Source organism: Gadus morhua, chromosome 23, assembly GCF_902167405.1.
Source record: "Gadus morhua chromosome 23, gadMor3.0, whole genome shotgun sequence".
In the NCBI taxonomy this organism is placed as follows: domain Eukaryota; kingdom Metazoa; phylum Chordata; class Actinopteri; order Gadiformes; family Gadidae; genus Gadus; species Gadus morhua.
This window is the reverse complement of record NC_044070.1, coordinates 6,205,704-6,223,743: the sequence shown is the minus strand read 5'-3', so window position 1 is coordinate 6,223,743 and position 18,040 is coordinate 6,205,704. Positions and strand designations below refer to the sequence as shown.

Sequence of the window (18,040 nt, the reverse complement as noted above, 5' to 3'; positions counted from 1 at the left end):
GTGTGTGCGCGTATGTGTGTGCGCGCGCGTGCGTGCGTGCGTGTGTGTGTACGTGTGTGTACGTGTGTACTTGTGTGTGTATGTGTGTGTGTGCGTGTACCTTGACAAGGTGTGGGGCGTCCTGTCGGTTGAGGGTGTACTTTGGCAGCTGTTCGCGGTGTATCACCCATGGGTGCCGGAGCACCTGTCCTGCTGTCAGCCGCTGGCTGGGGTCCACATGGAGCATCTTGGACACCAGGTCCTAGGGGTCAGAGGACAGAGATCATGGTCAGGGTCAAACAACGCACAACACTAACACGGTAAACCACAACAACAAACATCGTCAATAAAACAAACATCCTTGTTGTGTAATGCTATACTTCACATCTATTGGTCCTACAGGTATCGATTTCCAATAAGAGGATGCAATACATCAATATCATAAGCGGTGGCGATGTTATGCAAGCCCAAGCATTACATTATTACCTTCACTGTTGAGTATTGGCTATTCCAGCAGTTATGTGTGTGGTTGTGTTTGTGGCTGTGTTTTTTTTGTGTTGTTGTGTGTATTTTTTACGTGCGTATGTGTGTTTTTGTGTGTGTGTTTTCGTGTGCGAGTGTCCGCGCCCACCTTGGCCTCAGTGGAGACAGAGTTCCAGTACCCTCCACTCAGGGAGAATTTCCCACTGCCTATCCGAGCCAGGATCTCCTCGGGGGTGTCTTCTGGGCCGTTCGCAAAGGGAGTGAACCTGGAGAGAGAGAGCGAGAGCGAGAGCGAGAGAGAGAGAGAGAGAGAGAGAGAGAGAGAGAGAGAGAGAGAGAGAGAGAGAGAGAGAGAGCGAGAGAGAGAGAGAGAGGGAGAGAAGGGGATTGAGCACATTAGAAGGAGAGAGGAAAGGAGGGGGTGGGGAGATACAAACATTTATACCTGGAAAGGTTATTGACCCTCCATCTGGAAGCTATTTGCAGCTTCCAGATGGAGTCAGACAATACTCTTGCTTTAAAACACATCGAAACACAAAACAAACACAAAATAGACACAGGAGCACATTCAAACCGCACGCACACATTTCACCCACAAACAGAGACACAATCCGAGTGCCTGTGTACATGACACACACTGACTGACACAAACGTACCCTGTGAGCATGGTGTATAGCAGGACTCCAAGGCTCCAAATGTCGCAGGCCGCATCATATCCCTGCTTCTTCAACACCTGACAGTAGGAATTAGAAGCTACATTATGAAGTTCGAAAATAGAAAGATCAATTCATTCTTTTTTTTGCCCATTCTACCCAATTAACCATCTACAATCAAGGATGTGTGGGAAGGAAAAAATTTGGGATAAAGAGAGGAAGAGCATGAGAGAGAGAGCGAGACGGAGAAATGTATGGAGACCAGGAAGTGGAAGGACGGACTGGGCTGAGGGTTAGGGACAAACAGGAAGTGGTCATACCTCGGGGGCCACGAAGTTGGCGGTGTAACAGGGCGTCATCAGAAGGCCGTTCTCGGCGCGGAGCTGCTTGGCGAAGCCAAAGTCACAGACGCGTATGGACTCGGCGTTCCCGCTCTCGTCCACGTACAGGATGTTACTGGGCTTCAGGTCTCTGTGGACCACCTGACACACACACACACACACACACACACACACACACACACACACACACACACACACACACACACACACACACACACACACACACACACACACACACACACACACACACACACACACACACACACACCAAGAATCAGGAGGGTTAGCTAAAAATGCATCACATTAAAGTTCTGGGTACTTTCGCTGGAAACGTGGCCTGTCTCTGTGTGTGTGTGTGTGTGTGTGTGTGTGTGTGTGTGTGTGTGTGTGTGTGTGTGTGTGTGTGTGTGTGTGTGTGTGTGTGTGTGTGTGTGTGTGTGTGTGTGTGTGTGTGTGTGTGTGTGTGTGTGTGTCTGTGTCTGTGTGTGTGTGTGTGTGTCTGCGTGCGCGTGCCCGCTCACCCCCTGGACGTGGAGGTACTCCAGGGTCTTGGTGACGGTGTACAGCACGGCGCTCGCCTCCCTCTCCGAGAAGAACTTCTGCCGCAGGATCTTGTCCAGCAGCTCGCCGCCCTTCATCAGCTCAGAGACCAGGTAGACGGAGCGCCCGTCGTCAAACACCTGGGAACACCACAGGGGGTCAGACACTGGTCCCCAGACCACCAGGGGGTCGGGACCCACCCCTTATATGCATCTGGGGTGGCAGGAGATTGCTGACATAAGCATGAGATATTTGATGATCCACTGTTAGTTTTAAAGGTCTCAGAGGCGTCATCATAATGGCTAATGATTCATAGTTACGAGCAGTACATTATGTTTAGGAGACTTTACTACAATATAACATACATTAACAATACATTAATGTATAATTTATTAGTACATATACATAATGCAACTATAATGATAGTACAACAATCCCACTGTCAATATGGGACCCAGCATTATAGTTCAGTTGGAGTGGAGGTCATCTTCAGTGGGCTCATTGTTATTTCTGCTCAGTTTGTGCAGGACTCAAGCCTAACTGTGCTTTCACACCAAATGCGGCGCGAATAGTTGTGAACAATAACGTTCCTTTCTGCCAATTAATTCTCAACCACGGCCCAGATGACCACCAGTACGAGTCTTTACCTATTGTAAAGTATCAGAGACGTGCGTTCACACCCAAACATGGGTCCTTTGGTATGTGTGTGGACCAAGTGCATTAAAGTCAATGCATCTCTGCAATGACTTTGACTTGTATGGATTCGAGCCACGCCTTCATTTTTTGTTGGGAACACACCTTAACGGCCGCAATCAGTCATAAACATTGTCTGGCGCTGTGTGCTTTGGGATCAGGGGGTCCACTCCCTGGCAGAGCGTCAGAGCGTCAGACTGGCAGGGCGGGACTCACGTCTTTGAGGGTGATGATGTTAGGGTGCTGGCCGTATCTCAGGAGGATCTCCACCTCCTCCGTGGGGTCCCTCTTGGCCTTGCTAATGATCTGCGGACGACAGGAGCAGGCTTGGTTACACACGCTAGGAGGGGCGCGAGGGTGAGAGCGGACGCCCTGCTGGAGGGGGCGGGGCAGTGGGAGCGGGGCGGGGCCTACCTTGACCGCGTACTCCATGCCGGTGCCTTTGTGCAAACAGCGCTTGCAGATGGAGTACGACCCCACGCCGATGTCCTCCTTGATGTCATACGCGTCCGAGAACTGAGACGTGCTTCTGTGCAGCTGCTGAGTGCACACACACACACACACACACACACACACACACACACACATAGAAAGTAAACGTTATTATACAGCATTGTTCAGTACTTGATCCTGATTGGTCAATAACGTTCCCAGGGTATGCATCAACAATATAATACCTTTACTATGACATTTGGTAATGGTTGAGTTTCTTCCTCCGTTATCGCAACAAAACTGAAGCCTCTGAAGAGCTGATGGGCGTTGGCACTGGGAGGCACTCCTGGAGAATCTGGAGAGCGTGCAAGCACACACACACACTATGTCTATTATCAGGTAAAATATGTATAGGCGGGTTTGTGAGGCTGTGTGTGTCAGTGAGTGAGAGAGTGAGTGTGTGTGTACCTCTTGGGGTCTTGGCGGTGAACTCTGGGTCGAAGTAGAAGGTGTCATCGGGACGGCCTGAGGCGGGTTTGAAAGGAGGAGGGATCTCCCTGCGGAAGAGCTTCTACACCAGAGAGAGAGAGAGAGAGAGAGAGAGAGAGAGACAGAGACAGAGAGAGAGAGAGAGAGAGAGAGAGAGAGAGAGAGAGTACTCAGACAAAGCTCAAAAGCTAAAACATCCCCATTGCTAATCAATCAATGGTGGAAACAGACAGTTCTATCTCACAGAGGCTGACTGGTGACACTTTGTATTGGATGAGGTGTGTTGGTGATGAAGTGCTTGAGAGCAGGTCGACTCGGGGGCAAGGACAGTGGTTTGTTTTGGTATTACTATGGCAATGGCAGGTATCAACAACAGGTGGAGTGGGAGAGAGAGAAGAGGTGAGAGTGACTCACATTCCAGTCAATGGTGTTGTAGAAATGATGTCTTTTAATCTCCTCCACACCATCTGGTCCCGCTCCTGTACACACACACACACACACACACACACACACACACACACACACACACACACACACACACACACACACACACACACACACACACACACACACACACACACACACACACACACACACACACACACACACGTCAGCACAGATCACCGAGATAGTGGGCTGATATTGACCTTGTAAACAGAATTTCACAGGATCAATAGCGAACAATAGCTATAACAATTGTCATTAGAGCTGTTGCTAGTTGTAGCCACTTCATCCAAGCAGCATGTTTAGCATGTGGTGTTCATCGTGTTCAGCTTCTGAGCTTTTGCCAGGTGGGCGGATGTGCTACCTAGCCTGTTAGCCGGGTTCCGCTTGAACAGGTTCCTGAGGAGACTCTGGGCTTCTGAACTCAAGAACTGTGGCATCCCCAACTTAGCCCTGGAGGTAGATAGGTGGGAGGGAGGGAGGGAGGAAATGTTGAAAAAGGGATTAAAAAGAGGGAAAGAGAGCATGGAAAGATAGAGAACAGAGGCCAGAGAGGTACAATAGGAGGACACACACACACACACACACACACACACACACACACACACACACACACACACACACACACACACACACACACACACACACACACACACACACACACACACGAAAAAGAGCGATGAAGAGAAGTGCTAACAGGGTATAATTATGTCCGTGTCATGATGCCACGGTCACTAATACCTTGTTTATTCACATGATGGCTTCACTGGGGCTCAGCCCGCTGCCTCTGAATTACTAGATTGCAATATAAACACACATGCACCAGCACACACACTCAAACACTTGTGCACTCGCACAGGAAACCAGGTCAGCACTCTAAAGAACTGCAGCGCAGCGTTTCACATGCCGAAAGGCAAACAGAGAGATAAAAAAGAGGAAAGGAAAGACTGCTTCCTCTGCGACAGCAAAGAGATCACGTTTCACTCTCCTTTTATAAAACTCTCTCCCTCTCTCTCCGCTTTAGTCCCCTTTCATCTACATTTACTCCCTTCTGTACCTCCATCACTCTATACTCACACCCGTCTCCCTCTTTCTCTCTCTCCATTCCTTTGAAACCATCCTAATAGATCAGTCCATCTCTTTCATTCTCCCAGGTCCTCTCTGTTCTGTCTTTCCCTCTGCATCCCCATAAGTCATCATGTCTCTCTCCCTGTATCCCTCTGTCATCATGTCTCTCTCCCTGTATCCCTCTCTATGTCTCTCCTTATATATATATATATATATTTAAAAAAATCTCTCTCTCTCTCTCTCTCTCTCTCTCTCTCTCTCTCTCTCTCTCTCTCTCTCTCTCTCTCTCTCTCTCTCTCTCTCTCTCTCTCTCTCTCTCTCTCTCTCTCTCTCTCTCTCTCTCTCTCTCTCTCTCTCATAAATAAAATAAAATGTACTTTATTGGCATGAATGATGAAACACTATTGCCAAAGCAACATACAATCTAAACACATTCTATGTCTCTCTCTTCTCTTGCTCTCTCTCCATCCAACTCTGTCTCTCTCTCGCAATCTCTCCCTCTCTATCTCCATCAAACTCTATGCCTCTCTGTAATGCAGAGGGACATATGAGTGCAGGTGTGAGTGGGAAGGGACTCACTTTAGGATCATGGTCATGGTCTCCTTCCTGTCCTTCCCCTGGAAGGGGAGAGTCCCTGTCAGCATCTCAAACTGAGGGGGAGACACAGAGAGAAATGGAGAGAGTTAGCTTCATCATTTTCACTGTATATATACATCTTTACATTGTTTTTGTATGGCATATTATTCTTTACCATCTCATTCATTTGACTGGTACTGGTACAACACTTTAAAACAAGGATACATTAGTGAATCATGAAGTCACACAAGCCAAAACAGTTATAGGCATTAAAGTGGCAATCTCAAAGTTTTCCATTTTGTTCTCTTCAGCGAAACCTTTGGTGATAAGTGGTAATGGTTCCCAGAGATGACTCCCAGTTCAGTACATTAGTGATACTGCCAATGAAAGGGCTTTCCTTAGTGGGCCATAGGCTCCACTACCAATGCAATAGATAGTAAATTATGGTAATTTACTTGAAATCTTCCAGATTTCGACTATAACTAACAGTTCATTAACAATGAACTGTCGGTTAGCAATGTAAACACGTTTTGCAGGCCAATAAAACCCACATTTGAAAACGAGAGAAAGAGAGAATACAAAGAGACAAATGGACAAGAGGAAGGAAAGACAGTGTCCATGTTTCTCCCCCTATCCTCCATTTTTGTGAAGGACAAAAAGAGAAAAACATACGATCAAAATGCCATTTTTTACCACACGGGCACTATTCTCTCTGAGATTTAGTTGATGTCCAATGAATGTCCTATAATCTGATTGGCAGGCAGCCACGACCAACCGGGCGCCCTTCTCACCATGAGCACGCCGTAGGACCACCAATCAGCGCTGTGCGTGTGTCCTCTCCTGTTGACCACCTCAGGGGCCATGTACTCCACCGTCCCGCAGAACGAGTACGCCTTGTTCTCATGGTCGACGGCCTCCTTGCTCAGGCCAAAGTCTGCATCGCGCACACACACACACACACACACACACACACACACACACACACACACACACACACATATTATAATATGAACGTCAGCCAGAAGGATAAATTGAAACATATAAATGCAAGCACACCGTAACACACAGGAAGTAAAACACACACACTCACGCACACACCCTACCTGTGAGTTTGATGTGTCCTTCTTCATCTAACAAGATGCTGAAATAACACACATGGTTTCATTAAAAATGAGATTCATTAATTCATGCTACTAATTCAAGAATTTATGTGTGTGTATGATGTGTTTATGTACTGGACAGGGGTAGTATTTGTTTCTGTCTGTCTGTCTTTATGCATGGAACAGTGGTAGTATTTCTATGTGTGTATGTGTTGATGTATGGGACAGGGGTAGTATTTATCTTTGTGTGTGTGTGTGTTCATGTATGGGACAGGGGTAGTAATAATCTTTGTGTGTATGTGTTGATGTATAGGAAAGTGATAGTATTCATCTATGTCTGTATATGTTGTTGTATGGCACAGGGGTCTTACTTCTCGGGCTTCAGGTCTCTGTAGATGATTCCCAGACCGTGCAGATGGTCCAGCGCCAGGGCCAACTCCGCCAGGTAGAACTTGACGTCCTCTTCAGTGAACATCACCTGCACACACACACACACACACACACACACACACACACACACACACACACACACACACACACACACACACACACACACACACACACACACACACACACACACACACACACACACACGTACGTTAGTGGTGCCGTTGCTCTTACATTGGCTCAAACCATTACACCGTGGTAACCATTTAGCTACGGTAGTCCACATTCTGGTCCGCCACCCAGCTAGCATTTAGATCCAAGATGGCCGCTAGGTAAATATATATTTTTTTTAATCAGGAATCTTTGCTTCAGGAATATTTATCTCATCAGGCTGACTCGAAAATCGATTTTCTTTGTAAAAAAACAATTGAAAAGTAGGCCTGGTTGTCAATGGTATCTTAGTGGATGCTAACTAATGGTACCCTCCTACAGAAGATACTATACAGTGTCTTGGCCAATAGTCAACATGCGTCAACCATCTTCGACATCACGTCTGCTTCTGAACCTTTACTCTGTGTTTGAGCTGCTGTTCCCTGCCTGTTCTACACTGTGAACCGTCCCCCTCCCAAAGGCCCCGTCCCCGGTGAACAGGGCCTTAAGGCTGCAGGGGGAGCACTGCGGGGTACCTCCTTGGAGAGCCTTGTGAACAGATCTCCTCCACGCAGGAAGTCCAGGATCAGGTACAGCTTCCCCTCGGTCTGGAATGCTGAGGGAGAGAACGAGGAGGGAGGGCAGGGAGAGGAGGGAGGGAGAGGAGGGAGGGACGAGAGCACAAGGTTAAAAACAATAAAAAGGAGAGAAGCGAAAGGGCAGGGAATAGAAGTGCTTGTTGTCAGGGAACTGATTTATTCCTCCTCCTCACTAAATGCTTCTTCTGTAACAGGAACAGAGCCCATAAGACTGTAGTAAGAGGTGATTGGCCGCCGTTCAGCTGCTGAGTCACCGCGGACGTCAGGGATTGGTTGGTGGCCGACTCGCTGACTCACCATAGTGCAGCTTGACGATGAAGGGGTGGTTGACCTCCACCAAGATGTCTCTCTCCATCTTAGTTCTCACTCTGTCCCGCACTGGAAACACAAAACAGAAAAAAATGTATACCAATACACAATACATTTTACCCTTGCATGAAAATGTGCATACAAACTAGCTAGCCCACCTCTCTCTCCCTCTCAATCAAATTGAAAAACCTTTATGAGACCTGCTTGTTACATACAGCTGATATTGTCAAAGAGGCAGAACTCTAAAAAAGGAAAGATTCCCTCTATCTTGGAGAGATATTGAACTCAGACGTGACCTGGCCCAGCTTGTTAAGGTCAAAGACTTATTTTGTCTGTGAATTAAATCATATTCCTTGGTTAGCTGAAGGCATAACTGAACAAAGAGGAGGAGAGACAGATTCAGTTCAGTTGGATCAAAACAGAGCTCAAGGGATGTGTTATTTTACAACCACCAGAGGGCGCTAGTTGAACAGGACAGGAGTTCCTCCCTTAGATCCCTTGCCTCTATCCCATTTGACCCATCCCTGTCTCCGTCTCTGTCTCTCTCTGCCTCCCTCTCCCTGTGCCATACTCTCTCTCTCTCTCGTTCTCTGCTCCTCTTCCTCTCTCAGCCTGCATCTCTCTCTTTACCTTTAAGCGTGGCCTTCTTCAGAACCTTCATGGCATACAACTGGCCTGCATCTGGTCCTGTGATCTTTCTCACCAAAAACACCTGCAGGCACAAACACAGACATACACAAAGATGATATGAATAGTGTGTCTGGGGTGTGTTTGTATAGATTCGGCTGTGTGAAGTATAATCGATGTGTGTTAATTATGTGTGTGTGGGTATGTTTGTTAATTATATGTCTGTGGTGTGTGTGCACCAGGCTCTAGAAACAGGCTCCACTTGGCCCCAACAAAACAGCACAAACAACATTAACATTTGCTTGAATATGACCCACTTCATTGGTAATGGTTATTATTATCTTCATGAAATACACACACACACACACACACACACACACACACACACACACACACACACACACACACACACACACACACACACACACACACACACACACACACACACACACACACACACACACACACACACACACACACACACACAGAAAGGTAATAGCCCTCGACGGGGGATACCAGAACCCTCATCCTGCAATCTCCATGGCAACCTACTGTCAAATACTGGCATTGGGAATATATTTATGGAGATCTGTGGCACACACAGACTCACTCGCAATGCATGTGTTAACAGTAAAGGTGTGAATGAAGGCTCAAATGACAGACACACACACAAATGTCAAATACACACGCGTCACATTATCACACTAAGTGCATTTAAACATGCAGTACAAATCACACACACACACGCACACGCACGCACACGCACACACACACCTTGCCGAAGGAGCCCTGTCCCAGGACCTTGCGCAGTTCAAACTGCCGCGGGTCGGCCCGCTCCGACCCCTCCTTCACGTGCAGGGTGATGTTGATCTCCTTCATGGGGACTTCCTCCTGTGGAGCACACAGACACACGCAGAGAAAATGAATCCTTATTCAGCTATGATCCACACTCCGAAAACATCAAAAGCCTATTCAGATGCAGGAGGACCGACCAAAGAGCAGAATGACATCACGGTGAACAGGTGACCCTCCGCTCGACTACACAATGTTCCGGTGAACCACTACAACAGCGTGCACAACAATGGAGATCCTGTGCCATCCATGCTGCGATGCTTCTGGTCCCATCGTGTCCATATCTCACTACTCAGGGATACCTTGATCGTCTGAGTTTGTGTGCGTGTGCGCGTGTGTGTGTGTGTGTGTGTGTGGGCTAAGCCCTGTATGCATGCATGCAAATGTACATTGTATGTATGTCACTAGTTGAAGAAGTCCTTTAGAAGTCCTAAGATATATGAACAACGTCTGATATCTTCCTCCTCACAGAGTTTCAAGTAATCAACGTTAATCCAAGTACACGCACTGTACATTCAAAGTCACACACACAAACAAGCACTGTGCATTGAAAGCCACACACACACACCAAAACTGTAAATTAAATCGAGCACAAACACAAAATCATCATGTTCTCATCTCCGACACACACTTGACACACATCCTGTCATCTCGTTCTCAGTGACTCATGATCTCACACTTTGAGGGTGTGCGTGTGTTCAAATCCCCCTTTGCCAGCTATTTTATGTACCAGAGCAGGCTCCGTCTGCCCAATGACGCGATGAAACCACAACAAAAAACCCACAAGGATCCTCTTTCTGTTTCTGTGCAGTTCTCTCTTTCTCATCCGGACAACCGTCCCTCCGTCTTTCCACCCTGGTGCCAGCCAATGGTCCCCCTCCCAGCCAATGGTCCCCCTCCCAGCCAATGGTCCCCCTCCCAGCCAATGGTCCCCCTCCCAGCCAATGGTCCCACTCCCAGCCAATGGTCCCACTCCCAGCCGGCACTCTACCTCCTTCCGTCGTATTTGGGTCGTTGGGTTCGGTCCATCAGGTCCAGACACTGTCCGGGCGTTCTTGATATCCCTCCCATGCCTTTGCATTTCACCTCGGCTACCGCTCACACACACACACACACACACACACACACACACACACACACACACACACACACACACACACACACACACACACACACACACACACACACACACACACACACACACACACACACACACCTCCTCATTCCTTCCACTCAAAGCTCTCTAGCCTACAGCATGATCTGCGTTTCTCTCCCCTCCTCTGCTCCTGTTTTTGCGAACACACCTGCTCATCTTCACCTCCCGTGTCTTCTTCTCCGCCCTTCTTCCGCACCTCTACTTCCCAGGTGAGCGCCCTGTGCGGGGTTTGGTGTGCCAGTGCATTGTGGGTCCTGTAGTCTCGGCCGTGGCTCCGAGGTGCGAGCATGTCGGCGTCGGATCCCGCCTGGGCTTGTGTTCCTCTCCGTTCCTCTACTTCTCCTACACTGAGTCTGCCGCCGTCCTCCTTCCTGTGCCTCCTCCCTCCCTCCCCCTCTCACCCATTTTCTCTCCCTCTAGCCATCCTTTAATATGCCCTCCCTTTCTTCCTTCTCTCTCTCACACATTTTCTATCTTTACTTCAACTGTTCTCACCTCTGCTCTGATTTGGACCGTTCCCGCTCTCCTCAGTGGAGGACAGAAGTGTAGTGTTGTGCGTGTGTGCGCGTGCGTGCGCGGTGTGTGCCTCAAGAGGATCAGCCAAATAGCTTGCCACTTTAACTTTTCCTTTTTACACTTATCAGCCAACCTCAGTTTCTCGCTTCAACTTCAAAGCAAAATTGTCCTCTCTTCCAAATGCTGCAATTTCACCGTTCCAGAACATAATAGTCCTAGCAGAGCCGAGTAACGAGCGTTGTCCAGGTGCAGGGGAGCTTCTGGTTAGTTTGATGGTATTAAGTAAACCGACTGCATCTACCCACCACTCAGGTACAAGGGGTTTATCCTGCTACCGAGTAGTACTGAGTGCAATGTTGTGCATGTGATTGTGTGTGTGTGTGTGTGTGTGTGTGTGTGTGTGTGTGTGTGTGTGTGTGTGTGTGTGTGTGTGTGTGTGTGTGTGTGTGTGTGTGTGTGTGTGTGTGCATTTGATTGTGTGTGATTGCGTGTGGCTGCATGTGATTGTGTGTGCATGTGCGTGCGGCAACAGACGGAGATTGGCAGACGTGTTGACAAAATGCTCATGTAACGCCTTCTAATCAAAGGATTAAAAAAACTGCAAAGCCAAGCACCTGTGCTCTTAACACACGCACATGCGCATGCACATGCGCACGCACACACACACACGCACAAAATATACAAAAATACAGTTGCGCACATGATTGAATTTGCCAAGGCGTTAAATTATCTAAATCGGTTGATAATAATTTAACAGGTGCCGAAACTTACTTAGCTATGAAATGCTCATTAGTGCAAGCTGTATTATTATAATTTATTATTAACTTTAGCTGTGGCTCACACACACATCCAAGGTCAAAATCTGAGCCCAACAACCACACACTCATAGCATGAAACAATCTAAATATGACGCGGGGCCAGGCCAGGACTGGAGGCGGAGCCTGTGAATGAGGCGGTCCAATCATCTAAACAAGTTTCAGCTGCCAATCAGATTGACCGCACCTAAACGACATTCATGCGTTGGACTTTCCCAGCGGACGAACCTCATTAAAAGAAGGAACTAAGGTGTCTAACCTCCAAAGCTTACATAAGTAGCGATACATTCATGTTCATATATTTAGTTCAAAGCTTCTGGGTGTTTCTCCTCCTTGTCTGATTTCCTGGGCTCCTCAGTGTGAAGACATTTGAGTCAGACAGCTCCATGCACCAGCTGGTGGACCCCGGCGAACAGGAAAGAGAGAGGACGCCCCTTAGCAATAAAGCTAATCGCTGCAAATAGATTCTACTAACCTCATCAGTGGCCATAGCCTGCATTAATGTAATCAGTCGGCTCCCCTCAGGAAACCTAATGAATGCATGCGCCAGTTATTATGAATCATAACTACATATTAGCGATGAATAACTCGATAGGAAATAAAGGACCATGGCACTGGTTATAAATTTGCACTGTGGCGGTGGACACATTTATTGTGTCATCGTGATCAAGGGAGGACAATTCACCAACGGTCCATTTGGAGGGGAAATTAATCAGTGGAAATGACGGGACGTTTTTCTTCATCTGAATAGCCACCGTTTTTATGAAATGCTCATATTAAATGTTTCAATATGTTTTAATTCATGTTTATAATCTTATGGTACACAAAACATCTCTGTGGATCGTTAATGGCCTAAAAAGGTTCTCATCGCCAATTTCACGATTATATTCTAGTTTGACAACTCTTCAACAACTGTTGTGGAAACAAGAATGTGTGGTCATGTTGAGAAATATGTGGACCACATTGTCAGTTGAGTTAGCAACATCCAAAATGTTATTTCATAAACACCTCGTCCCGTTTGAAAGACGTCATCCCCATATTTGGGAACTGTACTTACAAAACAATTTTCACTGTAACCGCCACTTGTAAAGCCTAGCGACGGTTGCCAAGAGCCACAGGAAGTGTGTTCCATTCCTACGTCCTGTCCAAAAAACCCAGGGAGAGCACCCATGCTAATGTTAGCACACGTCAGCGCTGGAAAGGACAAGCCTAGTGGTAACCTAATAAACTGAATTCCCCCGCTGTGTGTTTCCACACACACACACACACACACACACACACACACACACACACACACACACACACACACACACACACACACACACACACACACACACACACACACACACACACACACACAAGCAGGTGCACACACACACTTATACTAAGTGAATCTAGACATTTTCCATCTTAATGTGTTTCAACATTGGCAGATACTAATGAGACTCAAGCCATTAAGCGATATTTGTCTCTGGCCTAACAACCGTTGATCTCGTACATTTGCAGGATGACATTTATTCTATTTGAACACGTGATTGATGTGATCATGTTCGTGTCGGTACGGAGCACCTGTTTATCCGATATTTCCACACCGGCCTCCTAAAAAGTATTCCAAGCGACACTTCAGGGTTCGGGTTTCCACAGACGGAACTTTTGTGTACGACAGACGGATTCTGTGCATTCACAGACACACACACTCTGGATCACGGCTCCACAGTAAGACACACACTAGCAAGGATAATAGAGGTATAGACAACAAAATAAACACACACCAGAGGCATGAGCCTACCAAAATCCCCCACACACACAGACCCACACTGAGTAGTACTCACAGCTACTCTGGGTGTCTCTGTCTTTGGCGTTCCTCTCCCTCTGGTCCTCCTAAAGACCCCGGGCAGACCCCATGGCGCCCTCGCCCCCGTCCCGGCCCCGCCCCCGGCCCCATCGCTCCCTAGAGTGCACCCGGTCCCCAGAGCCCTGCCCCGGGGGTTGGGAGGGTCCCAGGGCCCCCGCCGCGGGTCCCGCTCGGGGGAGTGCTTGTCCGACGGCAGCCCCCCGAGCCTGAGCGCCCTCAGCCTGGTCCTCAGCTCCCTGGCCAGGGCCACCAGGGACACACACACCGCCTTGGGCTCCGCGATGCCTCCCCGCGCGTGTGTCATCTCTATTGCCTGTGTGTGGGTGTGTGTGTGTGTGTCTAGCTGCGTCCCGAGTGGAGGCCGGTTCGCGCTGTGGGTCGCGCTGTGTCGAGGAGCGTTAGCGTGTGTGAGAGCGTGTGTCTGTTTATCTGCATGCCAAACACTCTTCCTGTACGTGCTGCTCAGGCATTGGTCCACGACTGCCCTCTCTCGCTGCGTGTGTGTGTATGTGTGTTGGTTTATGGGTGGGTGTGTGTGTGTGTGTGACTCAATGTGAGGGGATACCCAGCGACGGGGGGGACGGGGGGGAGGGGGTCGAGAGGCCTAAAATAGGATGCGACGCGGGATCCCCCTGAACACCCACTGTGACCTTCGACCCCGTCTTTCCATCAGCTGACCCGGACCTTTCCCGTCCGTTAGTGATCCCTTTCCCGTAGACACACACCTAACGACACCACAACACAGACACACACACATTGAATAAGTTGCCCATTGTAATCTCCCATGCGTATAGGTCATTTGGAAAATGGAAAATGTCACGTAAATTCAAAGAGCACTCATTCCAGACCCACAAACTCACACTTTACTGGCACGAATGCACACAGCAACACATCCACAAATGCACATTCTGCACGGCCTCTTATATATATTTTTGCAGCGAGTGCATTGGCCTGACCCTCGGCCATCAGCAGCACAGCTCTCTGGTCGCACAACACGCGACCCGTGTTGTTAGTATGAGGACGTGCCGTCAACCCCACGTACCCCCACTCTACCCATCGTAACGTTTAGAAGCTTAACTATAAAAGTTATGAAGGCATAATGACTGTGATGATCAAACAAGGTTGTCAAGCAACACAACAACATTCAGAATACGTCGATGAATTGACCGTCCCACAATTGACCAAAAAAACATCCATGAATCAATTCTGCAATAAATTCCTCTTTTGCATTTTATTGATTATCTTTTTTTGTTACAGCCGTAATAGTAGTCGTAGTGGTATCTTTTATAGCACTATATTTCTTAATCACCTTGGAGTTTATTCATAAACACACGCACGCGATCCATGCCGACATTCCACACACGATGGCAGACTAGTAACGGGATGTGTACCATTGCTGGGATTAAGTCCACCTGTTGTGGAGAGACTATCGCCTTGCTGGGGGGGGGGGGGGGAAGAGAGAGAGAGAGAGAGAGAGAGAGAGAGAGAGAGAGAGAGAGAGAGAGAGAGAGAGAGAGAGAGAGAGAGAGAGAGAGAGAGAGAGAGAGAGAGAGAGAGAGAGAGAGAGAGAGAGAGAGAGAGAGAGAGAGAGAGAGAGAGAGAGAGAGAGAGAGAGAGAGAGAGAGAGAGAGAGAGAGAGAGAGAGAGAGAGAGAGAGAGAGAGAGAGAGAGAGAGAGAGAGAACAGGGTGTCCCGACTGGTGTGGACACGGTATTGTCCGGCAGAAACTGGAACCTGCTGCTGCACTGTACTGTGAATTCTGAAAAATTCAAAGTATTTACAGTGGATTTGATTTGGGAAAGCCACGTGCGTATTAGGGTTTGCCCTCTACGTGTAGAGGGGAATGTCCTCTGGTGTGTGTGTGTGTGTGTGTGTGTGTGTGTGTGTGTGTGTGTGTGTGTGTGTGTGTGTGTGTGTGTGTGTGTGTGTGTGTGTGTGTGTGTGTGTGTGTGTGTGTGTGTGTGTGTGTGTGCGCGCGCGTGCGCACGCCAAGAATTCCATACCCGACAGACAATCTGTGTCCTCTAAAGTGGTTACGCAATCAAATTAACAGGCAGAATGGCTCTGTACTTACACACGCACGCACAAAAGAGGCAGACACGCTTGGGATTTGTTGGGTTAAAGGCAATGCATTTCCGCTATACTAAGCCCACAGGTTCAAATATCACACATGCATACACACTTACATGCACACACAACCACACACACACACACTTTCGGTCACAAGAATAAGCCCGGCGTTTGACCAAGGTCAACGTTATGCAAGTCGTTGTTAAGAGACTTAAATGCAGAGTAAAAAACAGAAAATAGCCCTTCCGTTTCGTTTCCGAGAATCTAGTCAAATGCAGGAGTTAACTCATATTTTACGGGGGCATTTAAAACCACATTATCAGGGGCAATTCTCATCTTGAAGGACAAATTGGCCAGAGTGCCCGTTCATTCCTGATGGCTATCGACCCCCTCTAAGACCGTCCCCACGCCGTCACACGCAGTGCCACGCAGGCTGGGCTCACTGTGCTTTTGTTGTTCGTTTTGACAAGACGGGCGTCTGTCGCTCCAGCCATGACATCAGCACTCATGACCTCATGACACCGTGCCATCAGAGCTCAGCGATCACAGTCCTGGAGACGCCAGGGAGACCGAGAGGGGAACAGGGAGATGTATAGAGGCAGGGATGAATGGAGAAGCAAGGCGGAGTATGAGGAGACAATGCAGATATGTCTGTGTGTGTGTAGAGTTATTCAAATGAGAGGAGAGGACGACGGAAAGGAGGAGAAGTGGAGGAAACGCAGCGTAAAGAGAAGATGGAGACAGAAAACGAGAGTGATGGAGAGAGGTTATCAAGTATGGATGAGCAGAGGCAGAGCGAGAAACTCATAATTTATTCACGAACTCGGAAGACAGATCCTCAATCACACACAGACACACACGCAACCAAAAATAACATGTTTCCTCACTTACACACATTTCTCCCACCAAGATGCAGGTGAGACCAGAATACCGCGATGCGTGTGTGCTCTGGTTGCTAGAGTGCATGTGCACGCACATGTCTGTTGTTGTCCCGCTCATGCTGCTGTCAACTGATCCCCACAGATTACGAGAGAGAGAGAGGGCGAGAGCGAGTGAGAGCAAGAGGTGGGGTTGCTGGAAGTGGGTGGATCTGAGTCACAAAAAACTTTATTTCCATGACGACCACGTTGCCATGGGAATGTGTCCCAGGTCCTTTCCCCCCCCCCCCCCCCCCCACACACACACACACACACACACACACACACACACACACACACACACACACACACACACACACACACACACACACACACACACACACACCACAATGCCAGTAAACAACATACAGTGCCACAGCACCAGTACACAACACAAACACACACATTGCCAGTACATCACCCATACACAAACACGCGCACAACCACACCCACACGCACGCATGCGCGCTCTGTGGTACGACAGTAAACCCATTGTTGAACTTCCGATTCCCTCTGTCCTTTCCGCTCCCCCCAACCCCTCCCACCCCTCCCTCATTAGGGGAACATATCTTAGTGCTTCATCTGTTGCCAATGGGGCTCTCAGATTGGGTCATCTTAGTGACATCACACACACACACACACTTTAGTATCGTTAGCAAAGAGGGGTTGTTGGAAGCTCACTACTCCGCCTTGTGTTCTTCCTTGTTTTGCTCACACACACACACACACACACACACACACACACACACACACACACACACGTCAGCTTGTTTGTGTGCTGCCAATCAGTGGAGCTAATTATGGGGTATTCATACAACAGTAGCTATTGCACAATACTTTACACACAAAGTACATGACATTCACTCCCTCTTTCAGAGTACTTGTCACATGCATGACTGAACCCTGTCGTTATGTCATGGTACTATATACACACAGTGCGCATCCCCCATCAACAGTACAGCCCAGTGGTTCTCTGATGCTACAGGCTT

At 48.3% G+C, this 18,040-nt stretch overlaps 1 protein-coding gene across 4 annotated transcripts in view; it reads right to left on the bottom strand.

Annotated features, from left to right (window-relative positions):
- Positions 1-18,040, bottom strand: part of rps6ka3b (ribosomal protein S6 kinase, polypeptide 3b) — a 32,273-nt gene that overhangs the window by 3,539 nt on the left and 10,694 nt on the right. Inside the window, exons 1-20 of one of the 4 annotated variants that reach the window (XM_030349661.1) lie at positions 14,042-14,061; positions 9,645-9,761; positions 8,874-8,955; positions 8,232-8,312; positions 7,872-7,951; positions 7,170-7,276; positions 6,802-6,839; positions 6,490-6,632; positions 5,702-5,772; positions 4,419-4,507; positions 4,025-4,089; positions 3,590-3,692; positions 3,367-3,476; positions 3,104-3,229; positions 2,906-2,995; positions 1,978-2,136; positions 1,436-1,597; positions 1,119-1,195; positions 611-728; positions 101-241 (exon numbers count right to left, since the gene is read on the bottom strand). In XM_030349661.1, coding sequence (XP_030205521.1) covers positions 101-241; positions 611-728; positions 1,119-1,195; positions 1,436-1,597; positions 1,978-2,136; positions 2,906-2,995; positions 3,104-3,229; positions 3,367-3,476; positions 3,590-3,692; positions 4,025-4,089; positions 4,419-4,507; positions 5,702-5,772; positions 6,490-6,632; positions 6,802-6,839; positions 7,170-7,276; positions 7,872-7,951; positions 8,232-8,312; positions 8,874-8,955; positions 9,645-9,749 — 1,947 coding nt within the window. In that variant the 5' untranslated portion in view covers positions 9,750-9,761; positions 14,042-14,061. Of the gene's footprint in view, positions 1-100; positions 242-610; positions 729-1,118; positions 1,196-1,435; positions 1,598-1,977; positions 2,137-2,905; positions 2,996-3,103; positions 3,230-3,366; positions 3,477-3,589; positions 3,693-4,024; positions 4,090-4,418; positions 4,508-5,701; positions 5,773-6,489; positions 6,633-6,801; positions 6,840-7,169; positions 7,277-7,871; positions 7,952-8,231; positions 8,313-8,873; positions 8,956-9,644; positions 9,762-11,026; positions 11,223-14,041; positions 14,062-18,040 lie in introns of those variants that run through there. The other 3 variants (XM_030349662.1, XM_030349663.1, XM_030349664.1) reach the window with 3 other exon arrangements.